Source organism: Trichophyton rubrum, assembly GCF_000151425.1.
Source record: "Trichophyton rubrum CBS 118892 genomic scaffold supercont2.4, whole genome shotgun sequence".
NCBI classification, from domain to species: Eukaryota; Fungi; Ascomycota; class Eurotiomycetes; order Onygenales; family Arthrodermataceae; genus Trichophyton; species Trichophyton rubrum.
Window position 1 is genome coordinate 38710 of NW_003456425.1, and position 15934 is coordinate 54643.

At 51.3% G+C, this 15934-nt stretch overlaps 7 protein-coding genes across 9 annotated transcripts; 2 read left to right on the forward strand and 5 right to left on the reverse strand.

Moving 5' to 3' along the window:
• Positions 1–219: 219 nt before the first annotated feature.
• On the reverse strand, positions 220–1577 carry TERG_03865 (actin cytoskeleton-regulatory complex protein END3; the record flags this gene model as incomplete). The annotated part of the gene is made up of 3 exons (XM_003234765.1): positions 220–962; positions 1034–1268; positions 1338–1577. 3 exons carry the CDS (start codon positions 1575–1577, stop codon positions 220–222), a joined length of 1218 nt encoding a protein of 405 aa, XP_003234813.1.
• A 367-nt stretch (positions 1578–1944) lies between these two features.
• Positions 1945–2877, reverse strand: TERG_03866 (uncharacterized protein; the record flags this gene model as incomplete). Its single annotated transcript, XM_003234766.1, has 3 exons — positions 1945–2252; positions 2306–2361; positions 2438–2877. The coding sequence occupies 3 exons, from the start codon at positions 2875–2877 to the stop codon at positions 1945–1947; spliced, it is 804 nt and encodes a 267-aa protein (XP_003234814.1).
• A 690-nt stretch (positions 2878–3567) lies between these two features.
• TERG_03867 (uncharacterized protein) lies at positions 3568–4932 on the forward strand (the record flags this gene model as incomplete). Its single annotated transcript, XM_003234767.1, has 3 exons — positions 3568–3850; positions 3923–4844; positions 4905–4932. The coding sequence occupies 3 exons, from the start codon at positions 3568–3570 to the stop codon at positions 4930–4932; spliced, it is 1233 nt and encodes a 410-aa protein (XP_003234815.1).
• Positions 4933–5399: 467 nt separating this feature from the next.
• TERG_03868 (uncharacterized protein) lies at positions 5400–5927 on the reverse strand (the record flags this gene model as incomplete). The annotated part of the gene is made up of 1 exon (XM_003234768.1): positions 5400–5927. The coding sequence occupies one exon, from the start codon at positions 5925–5927 to the stop codon at positions 5400–5402; it is 528 nt and encodes a 175-aa protein (XP_003234816.1).
• Positions 5928–6550: 623 nt separating this feature from the next.
• On the forward strand, positions 6551–10119 carry TERG_03869 (uncharacterized protein). 3 transcript variants are annotated; one of them, XM_047749663.1, is made up of 4 exons: positions 6551–6670; positions 6767–6783; positions 6856–8893; positions 8955–10119. In XM_047749663.1, the coding sequence occupies exons 3-4, from the start codon at positions 6983–6985 to the stop codon at positions 9141–9143; spliced, it is 2100 nt and encodes a 699-aa protein (XP_047606101.1). In that variant the 5' UTR covers positions 6551–6670; positions 6767–6783; positions 6856–6982; the 3' UTR covers positions 9144–10119. The 3 variants fall into 3 exon arrangements, with proteins under 3 accessions (XP_047606101.1, XP_047606100.1, XP_047604149.1); XM_047749662.1 differs by having other exon boundaries at positions 6856–6929; positions 6993–10119; XM_047748173.1 differs by having other exon boundaries at positions 6551–6929; positions 6993–10119.
• On the reverse strand, positions 9833–12495 carry TERG_03870 (uncharacterized protein; the record flags this gene model as incomplete). The annotated part of the gene is made up of 8 exons (XM_003234770.1): positions 9833–11029; positions 11088–11266; positions 11330–11501; positions 11568–11711; positions 11767–11794; positions 11865–12107; positions 12223–12327; positions 12434–12495. 8 exons carry the CDS (start codon positions 12493–12495, stop codon positions 9833–9835), a joined length of 2130 nt encoding a protein of 709 aa, XP_003234818.1.
• A 1631-nt stretch (positions 12496–14126) lies between these two features.
• TERG_03871 (uncharacterized protein) lies at positions 14127–14631 on the reverse strand (the record flags this gene model as incomplete). The annotated part of the gene is made up of 3 exons (XM_047748174.1): positions 14127–14307; positions 14362–14373; positions 14513–14631. 3 exons carry the CDS (start codon positions 14629–14631, stop codon positions 14127–14129), a joined length of 312 nt encoding a protein of 103 aa, XP_047604150.1.
• Positions 14632–15934: the final 1303 nt, after the last annotated feature.

Genomic DNA, 15934 nt, shown 5'->3' on the forward strand with positions numbered 1-15934 from the left:
TAGGATATCCTTTTTTTTTTTTTTTTTTTTGATATGGGGGAAAAAGCGTAGAAGCTATCTTGCAGGAGCCACCGTGTAATATAATAAGATATCATTAGAGAGGAATAAATCCAAGAAAGGATACAGGCATAATACACTGTCTGCAATGCGTTAGAAAAGGGGGACAGGGGCGCAAATGGAGTTATATACTATATCAAAAAATAAGCCAGCTGATAGCCGCTATCGAGACCGTTTGGCCTCTTGCACTTGATCACGCAGGTCCGACAAGACTTCATTACGCTTCGCTAGATGGGCCTTGAGGCCTTCAACCTGCTCCTCAACGGCCTTGACATCAGCCCGGATGCGTTCAAGGCTCTCGCCCTCGCTAACCCGTCCAGTTCCTTCTCTGAGCTCCCGCAGCTCACGCTCTTTATACTCGAGCATCTGCAGAGCTTCCTTCTTGATCAGCGCCCAATTAGGCCCGTCTGTCCGCGCCCTGGTGCCGTTCTTTCTTGCCTCGACAGCCGCATTGGCTGCTTCCAGCTTTTTATCTAGCTCCGCCAACTCTCGCCGTAGACGGACTTTCTCCCATTCTTCGTCTTGTATGGTATTACTGAAATCTGTTCCCTGGGGCTGATAGCTTGATTTGCCTCCGACGCCTAGCCGGCTTAGATATGCATCACCGAACTTGGCTTTGCGGCCTGTACTTGTGTCGTCGTTGCTAGAGACACCCCATTTCTTGGCTGTGCGAACATTATCGAGCTGATAGTCTATCTTATTGGATTCGAAGGAGGCGCGGAGGGAGGCGGGGACGTTGCGGGGGATACGGTAGCCCTCGTGTCTGTTATTTAGGATGTGGAGAAAGGCGAGGGCTGCGTCTTTGGAGATGGTGGAGGAGGCGGATGGGTTGACTAGGTTCCATGCCGAGCGGATGTCTGTATCTGGTACTGAGAGGGAGTCGTATAGGTCTTGTAATGAGGAGACTAGACAACGCAGTTAGCATAGCCCCCCATGTAATTATTCGATAAGTACATGGCCAAAGAAAAAAGCGTACATGCTATCTCTCCCCGGTGGTTCTTGTTGGCAGAGTATATCTCTTCGTACTTGGCCTTGTCCTGGGGCGCCATGTACCAGTCGAAGCCATCCTTGAGGCCAGGGGTATCGTCCTCGTCCTCTACTCTCTCGAATTGCGGTTGTGAGCCGGTCAGCGCCCTGCTGGCCTGGACGAGATGTGCCTTTGACTCTGGAACCAGCCAGTCCGGTAGAGCAGGCGGTACATCGTTATATTCCTATATCATCAGCAGCCTGTCAGCATATATGTATCTCCGCAAAGTAGAGCCCCCCGAGTTAAAACACACCCCGTTGACAAGGTCGAAGATCAGCCTCATGGCCACGCAAAACTCCTCAAAGTCCAGCTCCCCGTCTCCGTCGACGTCAGCCAGATCCCACACCCGCTCCAGCTGGTCATCTCGCAGTCGGCTGTTGCGCAGGACGGTGGCCGCTTGCGCGTTGTTGAGTCGTGGCTGGCCATTAGATAGCGACGAGAAGATCTCCCAGTACCGCTCGACCTCCCACTGCTCTATCTTCTTCTCGCCCATGGTGCAGTAGCATACGCAGCCTCAGCACAGCCTCTAATTGCACTTCTTTCTCTTCTTCTTCTTCGTCTTCTCCGCTTGTTTTGTCTGCTGTGTCTTTGTCGTCGCTTCGTCGTTGCTTATCGTCGATGGCAGAGCTTCGGCTTAGTCAGCGGAACATATTAAATCCTGCAGTAGAAGAAGCGGATGTGATATTTGATATTGATATTGATATTTGGATAAAGAAGAGGAAAGAAGAAGAGATCATTAGTTTATCCAGGGTGCATGGACTCGTGATGCGTCTGACTAGGTCTATACGGGGCGTAAACATAGTAATATACATGGCAAAGTGGACGTTTATATGCGACCAAAATAGGGGGTTGATGGGATGTCAAGGCTGTTTCTTCTGGTCCAGCTGCTGTTGGACCTGATGGACGGCTCGCTCGACCTCAGCAACGAGCTCGGGGGCGTCCAGCATCTTGGCCAGGGCCTTGCCGTCGGTGTCCTTGAGCAGCATCACCTCCTCTCCACAGTTGCCGTCATCACAGTCCGGCGCAGTCTTCTCGTCAGCTGTCGTATCTTCCACCCCGTCCCTGCGCGGGTAGTGCCGTAGATAGACGTTCTCCAGGTCCGTCAGTGATCTCGGCCGGATCAGGTTCTCTTTTAGCAGGAATTCCAGATGTTTGGACCCTCCCAATGCTGTATCAATCAGTTAGTAGACAACCATTGTAGTAGCCAGGCCTGCAACTAACCTCTCCAGTGCGACCAGCCGCGGTAGCAGAAGAAGAAAAAGGGTATATTCGGTATCCTAGAGAGACTGTCAGCACAGCCGTCCCGTATCAATTCAGCAGGACGCAGTTATAATATAAGATTGTGCCCCATACACCGGTACCAGCGCAAACGGAGCCGTCAAGGGCGCAACGACGATGCTCCACCACATGCGCTTGCGGTGCAGCTGCTGTCTCTCCGTGGCCAGCTGCTGCAGCAGGCCCATCACCCTGCTCGACTTGATCGCATTCTTCGGGTACAGCAGCTCGACGGGCTTGCGCGCCTGCCGCTCTGCCGCCTCCCGCCGCGAGCTCAGCGGCGGCACGCTCTTGAGCCCCCATTCCTCGTAGGGGATCCGCTGCAGCGCCCGGTGGCCGTAGGTGACCAGCGTCTTCTGCCAGCCCTTCTCTGCCGTCTCCCACTTGGCCCAGGTCGCCGTCACCTTGTTCGTAACGCGGTCGAGGTAGCTGAGCTGCTTGGCCGCCACCCCAGCGTCGAGCTTCTTGCAGTAAATGAGCGTGCGGCCCGTCGAGATCGGGATCAGGAAGAGACGCATCGTGGACCCGGGCGTCTGTCGTCGCTGTCTCTCTGCTGTCTCTCTGCTGTCTCTCTGCCGTCGGCCTGCGCAGGCTTCTCTAGTTATACAGTTGTATAAGTTTTCGATCGATCAAACGGCCGGACTTGAAAGTGCATCTTCAGCCGCCACCTCTGCTGCGCCCGGCGGGTCGACTGCCAGCGGGATGAGACCGAATAGCTGCAGCGTCACGGTCCTTGAGCCTGCGGTCGTTGTCGTCACTTTCGTCGTCGCTGTCGCTGGCGGCCTTCGCTTCGTCGCTTGTTCGCCTTTTCGCCTCCACAGCTAACTAACGAACTACCAGCCTTTCCCCCGGGTTAGCCCCTTGGCGAGGAAGAAGCAACAAGAAAACATCCTTCGTCGTCCCTCGCAGCGCCGCCCAGCAGCAGCACCAGCAGCAGCACCAGCAAGCAGAGCCAGAGAGCCAGCCAGCCAGCAGCAGGAGGCCGGCCGGTCGAGAGGTAGATAGCCGTCCAGGTCGCCCGTCCCAGCAGGACCATCGCTCGTTTCCCCCAATCGCTCGCTGCCCGGCCGTCAAGCGGAACCATGCGCCGCGCTGGCAAGATCCGGCAGCGGGCTTAGCAGGACATCTGAAGAGAGACCCCCTTTTCCCAGAAGACGACCACCGCGAGGAGGGAGGAGGAGCAGCAGCAGCAGCAGCAGGGCCTTTACATGGCAGCACCGGGGGAGGCGGCGGCGCGCTCGCATCGGTCGACGTCCCGGGGAGGCTCTCCGAGGCGGAAAGCAGACCTGAAGCTGCTGGAGCCGCCGCTGTCGAGACGCAGATCCGCCCAGTCGGTCTCTGGAGCAAGCCAGTCGGACGAGCAGAGGTCGGTATACCAGCGTATAGGCAGCTCGAGACACGGCCAGTCCTCCAAGAGCTACTCGCCGCACAGCCAGGGATCGATACCGCGGACGCAGGGCTCGGGGAAGCTGGCTGTCCGTTCCGTGCCAGGTAGGTTGGAAGTCCATCTATCGTTATTGTAACGAGCAATTGAGGACGGTCAGGCTGACTGCAGTTGCGTAGCTTGGGTTAAACACGCCGAGGACGAGGAGACGCCGTCGAAATCACCATCACAGTCAAGATCACCGTCACAATCACAGTCATTCCCAGTGCCGCCAGGAGACGTCCATGTTGCCAGCCACCATTACTCGCCCAAGGCAAAGGACTTTGCATTTGACAGAGAGTCCCGGAGAGAGAAAGATATAGAGCAAGGAGAAGGAGAGTTCTCGGAAAGAAACCGATTATACACACAGTATACGCAGGAGTCCAGATGGAAGACATTCACTCGGTCCGTACCGCAGGCCCGAGAGCCGACGCATCAACAGAACAAGATAGTCGACGCAGACTGGCTCAACCGGAATTTTGGCGACTACTCCGACCCATGGCAGGGGTATATCGACGAGAAGGCAGATGAGAGCGCCCGGCAGTCGGCCACGTTCATCCAGCGGCGGAAGATATGGATGAAGGGGTTCCAGTACAAGATCCTACACAGCCCCATGGTGCCTTTGATCATCCGTCTGACCGTCTTCATCTTCTCGGCCATCGCCCTCTCGCTGGGCGGATCAATTCGACATCTCTCGACGACACATAGCCGGCCCCAGGGACCGTCTCCGCTCATGGCCATCATATTCGATGCAATTGCGCTTGTCTACCTGGTCTATATCACGTATGATGAGTACACGGGCAAACCACTTGGACTGCGGTCAGCCAGCGCAAAGATACGGCTGATCTTCCTTGACTTGGTGTTTATTGTCTTTGCATCGGCGAATCTCAGTCTAGCGTTTGCTTCTCTGTCTGATGTGAATGGCTCATGCTCCAGTGGAGATATAGATCTCACCATCAACCCCAGAAACGACAAGATCTGTGATAGACAAAAGGTACTAGCTGCCGTCTTGCTGGTTGTACTGGTTGCCTGGCTCATGACCTTCATGATCAGTGCTCTACGGTATGTTTCCCCCCGTACATTCCTCGATTACCTCTGCCGCTGCTAACGTCCGTATTCCAGGGTCATCGAGCGAGTGGCAGCCAAGTAGTATCTTTTTTACTCTCACTCTCCTATATACATCATTATTACCATGCAATTATCTCCCTTTGTCACTGCTACTTAGCATCACTACGCTGCATGTTGCCACATGTTTTCCTTCAGCACCCATAGATAACTCTGTCGCTCTAGTTCTATACAACCCCATTGCTTCCCCCCTTTTACTGCATCTATCGCTGGAATATCTGTTTTGTTTTGTTTATCATTGCTTGCTTTCATCTTGTTACAACGGGTTGGGAAGACTGTTTTACTGGACCCGGTGTCAATAATTATTCTCCCCCTGTCCCCTTTTTGTCCAGTCACCTTGCATTTGGTTTTTTCCCCCTTTTGGATGCATCCATCAGTTCTGCTTTTCTTGACTACATAAAATCATAGTATACATCTTAGTCATTCTGTTACATCTGTCCTATCTGCTGCTTTTTTTTTTTTTTTTTTTTTTTGGTCTTCTGTTGTTTTTTGTTAAACAGCAAGAACTGGGCCCGAGTCGCCGTATATGGGGTCCCGATCGAACCAGCCAACAGACCGTATCACCGGCGCCTGCTTGTCGACCTCCTCCTCCCCATAGCACAGATCCCACTGCTTCCCCGGCGGATACGCCCCTATCATCGCAAAGTCGCCCTGTGTGTCTGCGAGCAAGCAGTGGGTCACTCCAGCCGGCACCACGATAACATCTCCCTTCGACACGGTGGTCTCGAATCTGTCTGGGTTCTCCTCGTGGCCGAAGCAGAGCCTCGCCTGTCCGGCCACCACGCTGAGCACTTCATGCGTGTTCGAGTGGAAGTGGTTTGCAGGGTACATCGAGTACGTCCACTGCGGGACGACGGCGCCAACGGCCTCCAGATGCTCTCTGACGGCGTCGGGCGAGGCAGAGTCGAAGACAGACTGGTAGATGAGCAGCGGCTTCTCCTGGATCGAGGTGTTGGGGAAGTTTCCCCAGGCCGGGATCAGGCGCTCCGTGACCTGCAGCTCCTTTAGCGGCCGGACCATCGTCGTCTGCAGCTCTCCACCAATATAGCTATATCAATATTGATAACTGCACCGTAGATATTTGTTGCTGTCATCCTCATCGTCATCTTCGCCTTCTCCAGCTTTAAATATCACGAAAGAGAAAAAAGCGACGTCATCTTCTTATCGATAAGCTGCCGCCCCCAAACTTAGCTTATGTAAGCTGCAGCCTGTCCTTCGCTTTCGCTTTCTTCTTCTTCGTCGTCTTCTTCGTCTTCCTCGCCGACGTCGAACACGCAACGAACTTCTGGCTCACTCGCACACGCTGTCTCGGTCCGTCAGAAGCGCTTTAGTTCTTGCTGAGACCCTGCCTGGCGCTCTCGAGAAGCAAAGCCTGTCTCGTTTTGTGGCAGATTTTCTGCGGCGGCTGTGACTTACTCTGTGACAGCGCTCTGCTGCGTGCCCTCTCCTCCCCTGAGAGACTCCAGCCCACCGCGATAGCCGCCCAGCTGCTCCTCGAGTGACTCCGTTGCAGGCCCTTATTCTACACTGTCTCTGTCTCTCAGATCTCCCTACAGCGTCGACAGATATGCCTCCACCCAAATTCACGACGCCTCATCGAGATGACCTGGACGAAACGTCAGTTTCTTTTTTGAGCTTCTTCCCCTCCGGAGTATTGCGGTGAACGCGTGAGCTGACGACATCTTGCCTATAGATGGACCTTTCTCGAGCAGGGAATCGAGAGGGTGATGACTGATCTGAACAGTGGTATTGATATGGCTTCTGTAAGGCTCCCTCAACTCTTTTTTTCTTTGGGCGGGACAGATGTGTTCTTCTATAATATACATTCAGGCAACTAATATAGCTAACCTCGTTTCCAGTACATGGGTGTTTACACGTTGGTCCTCCCCTTATTTCACTCACTCTGGATAGCCAACCAGAGAGACAGGGTACTAATCACTATCAACAGTGCCGTCCATAACTTCTGTACTTCACAAAAGGCATTCACTAGCCACAATACGTCCGCCCATAACACGCGAGGAGGTGAGCTGTCAGCTACCAGCCTGAAACCAAATGAAGCTTAGCTGACAGACAATATGGTTACAGCACATCTGCTAGGTGAAGAGCTTTACAACCTTCTTGGACACTATCTCTCCCGTCATCTTGGAGGTGTCTACGAAGCCTCCCTCAGCCACGCTGACGAACCCCTCCTTTCATTTTACATTAGAGAATGGACTCGATACACTACAGCTGCCAAATATATTAACCATCTTTTTAGATATCTAAACCGCCACTGGGTGAAACGAGAAGTCGACGAAGGCAAGAAGGACATCTACGATGTGTACACCCTACACCTCGTTAGGTGGAAGGAGGACTTCTTCAGACTCGTCCACGAAAATGTCATGAGCGCCGTGCTGGGCCTCATCGAGAAGCAGCGTAACGGCGAGACCATCGAGCAGTCCCAGATAAAGCACATTGTCAACTCATTCGTCTCCCTTGGCCTGGACGAGAGCGATACCTCCAAGTCGACCCTCGTTGTCTACCAGTACTACTTTGAGAAACCGTTCATCGAGGCCACCAGAGTCTACTATGACAGAGAGTCAAAGCGCTTCGTGGCCGAAAACAGCGTTGTCGAATACATGAAGAAGGCAGAGCTTCGCCTAGAGGAAGAACGTGCTCGCATCGATCTATACCTCCACCCAGACGTTACCAAGAATTTGACAGAGACCTGCTTGGATGTTCTAGTTACCTCGCATTGCAACCTTATACGGGACGAGTTCCAACCCCTCCTAGATGCTGAACGTCAGGATGACCTTGCCAGAATGTACCGATTGCTGTCAAAAATAAAGGATGGCCTGGACCCACTAAGGAACAGATTTGAGACCCACGTCCGGAAGGCTGGCCTGTCCGCAATCGCAAAGGTAGCCTCCGCTGGGAGCGAAAGCGTTGACCCGAAAGTTTATGTCGACTCTCTGCTCCAGGTACATGGGAAGTACCGATCCATGGTAGATGAAGCATTTGCTGGTGAGACAGAGTTTGTTCGGTCTTTGGACAATGCTTGCCGCGAATTCGTCAACCGTAATGCCCTCTGCACTACCAGCTCAACCAAATCCCCTGAGCTGCTGGCGAGATACACCGATTCCCTTCTCAAGAAGGGCTCCAAGTCATCCGAAGAGTCGGAGCTCGAGGAGCTTCTCGTCCAGATAATGACCGTCTTTAAATACATCGAAGACAAGGATGTCTTCCAGAAGTTCTACTCTCGAATGCTCGCCAAGCGACTCGTCCATGTCAGCTCCGTCTCTGACGATGCTGAAACTAGCATGATCAGCAAATTGAAGGAAGCCTGTGGGTTCGAATACACCAACAAACTCCAGCGAATGTTCCAGGATATCCAGATCTCAAAGGATCTAAACACCAACTACCGCGAGTGGCAGGAGAGAACCTTTGACGAAGAAGACCGCAAGAAAATGGTCGACCCTCACTTCCAGATCCTCGGTACAGGCTTCTGGCCCCTTAACCCCCCTTCAACACAGTTTATTCCTCCTCAGGTCATCAACAAGACAGTCGAGCGCTTCAAGTCATTCTACTTTGACAAGCACAGCGGTCGTAAGCTGACCTGGCTCTGGCAGCTGTGCAAGGGCGAAATCAAAGCAAACTATGTCAAGAACACTAAAGTCCCATACACTTTCCAGGTATCGACCTACCAAATGGGCATTCTTCTACTCTACAATGACAGCGATGTCTTTGAATACTCCGAGATCGAAAAGGCCACTGCCCTCTCCCCCGATGTCCTAGACCCCAACCTCGGCATCTTCGTCAAGGCAAAGGTTCTCATTCCTTCTCCTGAGAACGGAAAACCTGGTCCAGGGACTTCCTACGCACTAAACTACCACTTTAAAGCAAAGAAGATCAAGGTTAACTTGAACATCCAAGTCAAGTCTGAGCAGAAGCACGAGGCAGAGGACACACATAAGACCGTCGAGGAGGACAGAAAATTGGTTCTCCAGGTAAGAAATAGTATCTACAATCCCTTCGTTATATATTCACTTTCTAACTTTTTTTTTCTAGTCTGCTATTGTGCGTATCATGAAGTCCCGCAAGCGCATGAAGCATGTCCAGCTTGTACAGGAAGTCATCCAGCAGGTCAGCGCTCGGTTCCCACCCAAAATCTCTGACATTAAGAAGAATATCGAAGGCTTGATGGAGAAAGAATACATCGAGCGTCTGGATGGCGATGAAATATCGTACATCGCGTAATTCAACAACTGACCAAATAACCAACCACAAACCACAAAATTCGCCTTCATGGCGCGCGCTCTCACGGTACATGATCCAATGACTTAAATATCCTTCTTATGCGCAACATACTCTGGTCTACACTCCCTCTCAACCCCCCTCCTCTTCCCTCCTTGTATCATATATACAGGCGGTTTTCTGTTATTGCTCTTTTGACAGCGCGTGGAATAATAAAAAAAGGGGGGTGGGCCGGAAGAGGGAGTGCATCAATAGACTGTTTTGTTACTGCGCAGCCACTACGAACGCAGACATGTTTTACCCTCACTCTCTCTTGTCAGTTGCCCTTTGACTCCCCTTTATCTTCCTTATCTTCCTCTCCTTCCCCTTCTTCTTCTTCCTCTCATTCCTACAACTGATCTACCTATATTGTTGCACTTAGTGCGCAGCCTACCATTTCACACTAGGTTACTTCTAAATCAGTTATGTGTGCTCTAGAGTACAAAAAATAAACCAACCTCCCTTCTATAATTCTGAACCAACATCTCGTAGCTGTAGGTATTTGTTTGAAGAAAAGTGAAAGGTCTTTTATTCAAGAAGGTAATGCATTAAACAACGCTAATATCAAACAAACTACCCATCCAATATGTGCCTTGTCAGAAGCTAAGGAAGAAATATATCCAATTCAAATCAACAAATGTATGTATGAATTCTTATCCCGAGGAAGAGGTTGCAGGAGTCTTGCTTGCTTCACGAGAAGTCGAAGATAGAGGGTCACTCTCCAACACGGCATCTATATGGTCCTTCTCCGTTGACTGATCGCTGCTGTGGGGCCTCGACGACCCCGGCCGATCAACGTCTTCCTTGGCTTGCATCTCCTTCATCTCAGTCATAACAGGGCCTTTCGTCGAGCTCTCCATCGATCGTCTCTCGTGAAAGGTACTCGTCATCGACGCTCTGGGCGTTCCGGTGGCTGTCGGAGATGAAACGGGACTTGCGCCCGTACTCGTGTTCTTTGTCTGCCACTCCTTTCGACGCTCGTTCGCCCACGAACCCCACGAACTAAAGTACGCGGAAGCTCGCTGGCCAGCCGCGGAAACAGTGGCTTGGGCCTGCGTCAGGTCCACAGCGGGAGCTTTTCGCGCAGCAAAGGACCACCCGGATGTCGATGGGGTGGGTGAAGCTGGGGTTGGAGAACCAGGGCCGCCTGATTCTTGCTTGCTGCTGTCATTGTTGTTGTTTGCTTGGCTTGTATCCAGCGCCGCAGTGATGGATGCTGCGGCAGCTTGCTTTGCCCTTTCTTCGTTGCGTTTTCTTTGAGCCTCGCGTCTTGCTTCGAGCTCCGCCCAGAGAGTGTTGAAGGCGGTGGTGACCTTCTGATGACCCGTGGCAAGATGCTTGTTGAGTGTTTCGCGACCTTCGCGCACTCGTTCGTCGAGATGGAGATCTGCAACTTGCTGTGCCAGCCGCCGTTGGATATCTTCAATCCCGAGCCCGCCCGCACACGGGTGGCGTAGCTCGACTACGGAGAAGAGCAGGGCGTCGGAAGTGAGTTTGTCAAAGAGCGCAAAGTTAGGGGTATGGCGCCAGTGTTCGATGAAGTCGAGGTTAAAATCCAGCGCGGGATCACCCTCGATGTCATTGGCAGGCTGTTTAATTGCGCCTCCTGACTTTATCTCATCGTGGTATTTTACGCATGAGATCAGAGCGAGAAGGTATTCTTCAAACTGGAGACGGATGAACTCTTCAGATCCCATGTATCCATGGGTCTTTGGCTGTGCAGGATGTGCTTCATCCCAGGTATCGTTTATTGTCTGGGTAAGGAAATCGATCCATCGGCGATCAGCAGCCGAAAGGGCTAGGGCCGCCCGTAGCGATGGAGACGATATGTTCACCGTATCCTCGTCAAGCTATATAAACTATAAGTCAGTGATGTGGCGGATTAAGGCAATCTTGGAAAGCAATTACGTTTATTAATATATCGCTGTATCGATCCTTTTGCTGCAAGAGCAGCGAGTTGGTAGAGCCAACAAGGTACGATTTTGTTCCATAGTCGGCGAGAAGATCCAGCTGTTGAAGCGGCGTATACGGTCCAAACATGCTCCCCTTGCCGAATATCTGAAGCGGAAGCCCCATATATGCAAGGACTGACAGAAATCAATTAGATACTCTCCGTCTTTAATATAAATCCAGGAAAGAGACAGCCTTACGTGAACTTCTCTCGCTAGTTTTAAGCGAGCTCGGTTTCTCAACCGTCTGCGCATAGGAGTCATAAGCAGGATCAGCGCAGTCCTGAAGATTATGTATAAGGCCGGGTATCAATGAAATTAATGAGAACTGTATCATGCATAAACGCTCGCATCTGGAACCAAAAAATAGCATCTCGAAGAAGTTAGTTGTAATGCTCGTATTTGATAGATAACTAGTCAAAGGCGATGGATGGCATACCTTTGGCTGTAATAATAGACACTTAAACAAAACTAAAGTCTGGTGCTTGAATTCATGTATCATCTCTCGTAAAGAAAGGCCGAAATGCTCGTCTTTGTGCAAATCTTCGTTTTTCAGACTGATCTTCAATCCTTCCCAGAATTTCTACCCATAGCATTAGCATATTGAAACACTCTTGACGTCACGATGTCCCGCATACCTGGAGGATATCCGTATCGGTAAAGTCCCTATTTTATTATAACCGGGGTCAGTGACCATCCCAGCCTCATACTCCGTATTCAAGGAACAGAGGCGTACCGTTGAGCAAACCATGCGGAGGTGACAATCGACAGCTTCTCTCTCAGCTGGCCCAGATGCCTAGGCTCATTTATGATAGCCACCACCGCCTTCTGCACCGTCGACCGCGTCACCTCCGCCGGGCGATTGATCAGCTTGTCTGAGTCGAGCTGGGTGGTGCAAGATATGCCGAACAGAGAGGTAGCCGGGGAACTCTCGGTCTCCTTGCACTGCAGCGTGAAGTAGGAGAAGTCTTCCGTAGACCTAATGAAATGCATCCCGAGTCAGCCTCCCGCTTCCCAAGCCTCTTCCCTCTCTTTATTCTGCTGCTTGTTTCACTAGCCAGCTAGCTACAGCAACGGGACAAGGTGTTCCATACGCATGAGCTCCGTCCGACAGCGCCATGAACGGCAGCAATGCCCAGTCATTCTCCTTCACGGGGTCGACGCCATCGTCGCAGAACCAGAACTCAACCTCGGGGCCTCTATACGGAGCAAAGCAGTTAGCATAGTCTCTTCTTAGTGCGCTGGTATAGCATGGATCCAATTCCGTAGCCAGAGAGAGGAACGAAAAGGTGGGCGCGGGCTCACCTTGCATGGTGGAAATCGACCACGAGCACGATGGGCTCCTGGTGGACCTTGCCGCTGCCCATGTCACAGCTTCATTGAAAGCAGTCGGTGTAGTTGGTAGATCGCAGGAGACCAGACGAGAGGCCAGGAGTCTTCCTCTTGGTCTTTTTCCTTCGCCAACCCCCGGCCTGGTCGACTTTGAAGCTGCCAATCCAGATGGATGTTCGGGGCGTTGCGGAGGGAGATTTTCCACCTCCGGCGTGGGATGAACTTGAAGTCGCCCACGAACTCTTATGCATAACAGGCGGCATAAGGGCAAGGATGAAGGGGATGGCAAAGAGATGTTTCTCTAGAGATATCGAACGGACTACTCTACGAGGCTCTACTTGGACCATACCACGATGACAGGGAATGTCCTGTTAACTAGTTAACTGACTAGCTCATTATCACCACTCGAGACCCTCAGAGCCAGGCCATAACTATAAATCCGTCTCTATCAATGATGATTCCATCCACGGTCCTGATTGCACGTCTGAATACCCTTGAATGATCATCCGTAGCTCTAATATTGCCACCATGGCTCTTGTCTGTCGATGTTTGCATCATTGACCCTCAAACGTGGCTAGAATAGTGTCATGCGTTGAAGGTGAAAACTACCATACCCCTATAGTTACCTGGTTGACTCCCTGGCCAGTTCATTCTCAGATCCTTCTCGGATATATAGCTACAACCAGCTAGTTAACCGACAGTTAGCTCATGCTCAAGGTTCATCATGATTCCAGAGGACACTCAGATCGCACTAGAGGCCAAATGGTAGATTGAGCCCTTGCTACCACACCCACTACTCCTCTGAAGGATCTCCTAATGTCTCCCCGTGTGTCCGTTAGCAGATGAAGGGGGTCTTTCAGGCATTGATGAGTTACCTTGCGTACCTAGATGTAAGAGTAGGCGCTGCAGACGCCGTAGACGCCGTAGACGCTGCAGTGACGTCAGGCAGTCCACTTCTCCGCAGTCACATCACTGCAGGACTTTTGATCATACCCAGAATTCCACGGTTTACTTGGGCATCATCCATCGTTATGGCTCTGGGAAGAGCTCTCCACCCACCGCGTCAGTGCTTCAAATTCATCTCTCTCCTTTCCCTTCATGTTCTCCAACCCGAGTTCCCTGAGCTCTGCAAAAAGAGCCACAGCCTCATCATACATGCTGTGTGGGGTCCATCCATCACGCGCAACGATTCCCGCTATGGCTTTCCAAAAGTCTTGCGCTTGATTCTACCCTTCTCCATCCTCTACGTGTCTCCGGAGCTCGTCCTGTGTAAAGTGAATTGGGCACGCAAAGTCGAATCCAAGCTCATGCCAATATCTATATCTATATATATATCAGATACTGTAATTCCAGTGACTATTTTCACAACGTACCCTTCCACATTTATCAGTGATTCGCGCAATGGCAGGATATCGTCGTCTCAGGTGTCGCCAACAAAGCTTATAGGCTCGCACCTTACTCGCCCGAGCTTCAAACGGAATACTTTGTTGAGACTAGTGTTGAGTTTCGCTGTCTGCAGTTCATAAAGATTAGAGAATTATGGAACTGGCGATCTGCTTTTTCAGTCGGGCCTTCTCACTTGGTTCAAGCTCCTTGAAATTCGGCGGCGGTTCCAACATTATATCACCGTCATAATTAACTAGACGTGAGTGACGGCCTGGAAGAACTAGGGGCCCAGCCAATCAATCACACTGGTGATATGGCCTTTGTCCACAAAGAGGTTGCCGGCACAGAGATCTGTATGCCATATGGTAGATGCAACGAGATCTGGGTCGTCTGTGAGCAGAAGATAAGGAGCCACTCGTAGATACTTTCTGAGAAGAGAAAGATGGGCTTCAGATAGTGCCCTGAACGAATTTAGCAGTAGGAAACATCGAGAGTATAGAGATAAAGTGACTTACATGGACCCCGATCTATATCCATCAGAGAACGTTCTTTGGCCCAGTAATCCCTCCCTTGCTACAACAGGGCCAATGAAGAACAGGCAAGAAAGACAACCTGGGTCTTACAAAATCCATCGTGGCGACTTCTGGCGAGCGGCCGCTTGTGTACCGGTAGAACTTGTCATATTGATCCGATACTGAGGAAGATGGAAGATGGCAACTCCTGTAAGTCTTTGATGAGCTCAGGCTTGTCGCTGCAAGTCGTTGGAAGAATATTGCGGCCTTCATTGCGCTGCTGTATAGTTCACTATTTGGTCCGAGGCGAGTTCAAAGCCGCGGCCGTGGACAGCCATGGGAATATGCCTTATTACTATGCAATGCCATGCCTTTTCCGTAGCATTTGTCAAAACGAACTGATATTAGCTATTACGATTACAACTATCTCTCCGAACGTTGGAAATTACCAGCTCCTTCATTACCGTACTCCGTACTATGCAACAGACATCTGTATGCAGCAACACATGCAGGAACCGGAGAAAAGTGGAGGACGGAGACTTGTTGAAGATAGCCCGAGAGCAACATCTGATAATCCAAGTGGGAAAAAAAAAAGGGGGGGGGGGAATACTAGGTTAAAAAGGAATATTTAACATCAAGCCACAAGGCGCGGTAAGTAACGTAACGTGGTTAGGCCAAGGGGGGGGGAGGATAATAAGAGCAAGCAAACAGGCAGACAGTCCGTAGTTAACAGTAGGAAGCGGGACGGGACTAGTTGAGCGGCGGAAAAGAAGAAAAGAAAAGAGGTTCAAAAGGTATGCACAAGTATTATTCCGAATGTACAGGTGGTATATCGTCTTGTTTGGCTCATCCCGTCAGTCCATACGTACGGAGATAAGGCATTACAGCAAGCAAGCGGGTTGAAAAGTATGGATGGATGATTTGGGATGGTATGAACGGGTATGTTTAAAGCAAGTTATTCCATCCATCTATCCGGCCAGCCAGCCATTGTCATGCCATGCCATGCCATGCCAGGCCAGGCCATGCCGTCAGTCAAGTGAAGTCAGTTCAGTTCAGTTCAGTTTGGTCAGTCAGTCAGCCACCCACCCAGCCCTATGTAAGTAACGTAACCATCTCTCACTCCCGTTCCCGTTCCCAAGGTTGACTCTCTTGGCCGATTCCTACTCCAAAAAAAGAGAAGAAAGGAAATAAACAAGTCATAGACATAAACATAGAATAAAACTGTGCTGGTGCTGGTGCTGGTGCTGGTGCTGGCAATGGGGGTGCAGGTATGTATGTATGTATGTAACGGTGGGAAACAAAAAAGCCAGGTATCTGCGTAGTTGCTACCTGAGGGTAAATATTGACAGTCTCAAACAGAAAGGGGAAGGGGGAGCATGAGTCGAATGGAGAGACGCAGTTATCGGGGTCAGGATCGGGGATCTGGTTCCGCTGGTTTGCTGGGTTTCGGGTTTCGATGACTTGGTGCTGGTGTGTTGGTGTGCTGGTGTGCTGGTGCTGGACATGGTTGGCGAACTGGGCAGGCAGGGCTAGGCTGGGCTGGCCGCACGATCGCAAGAGGATGAAACGATCGTCT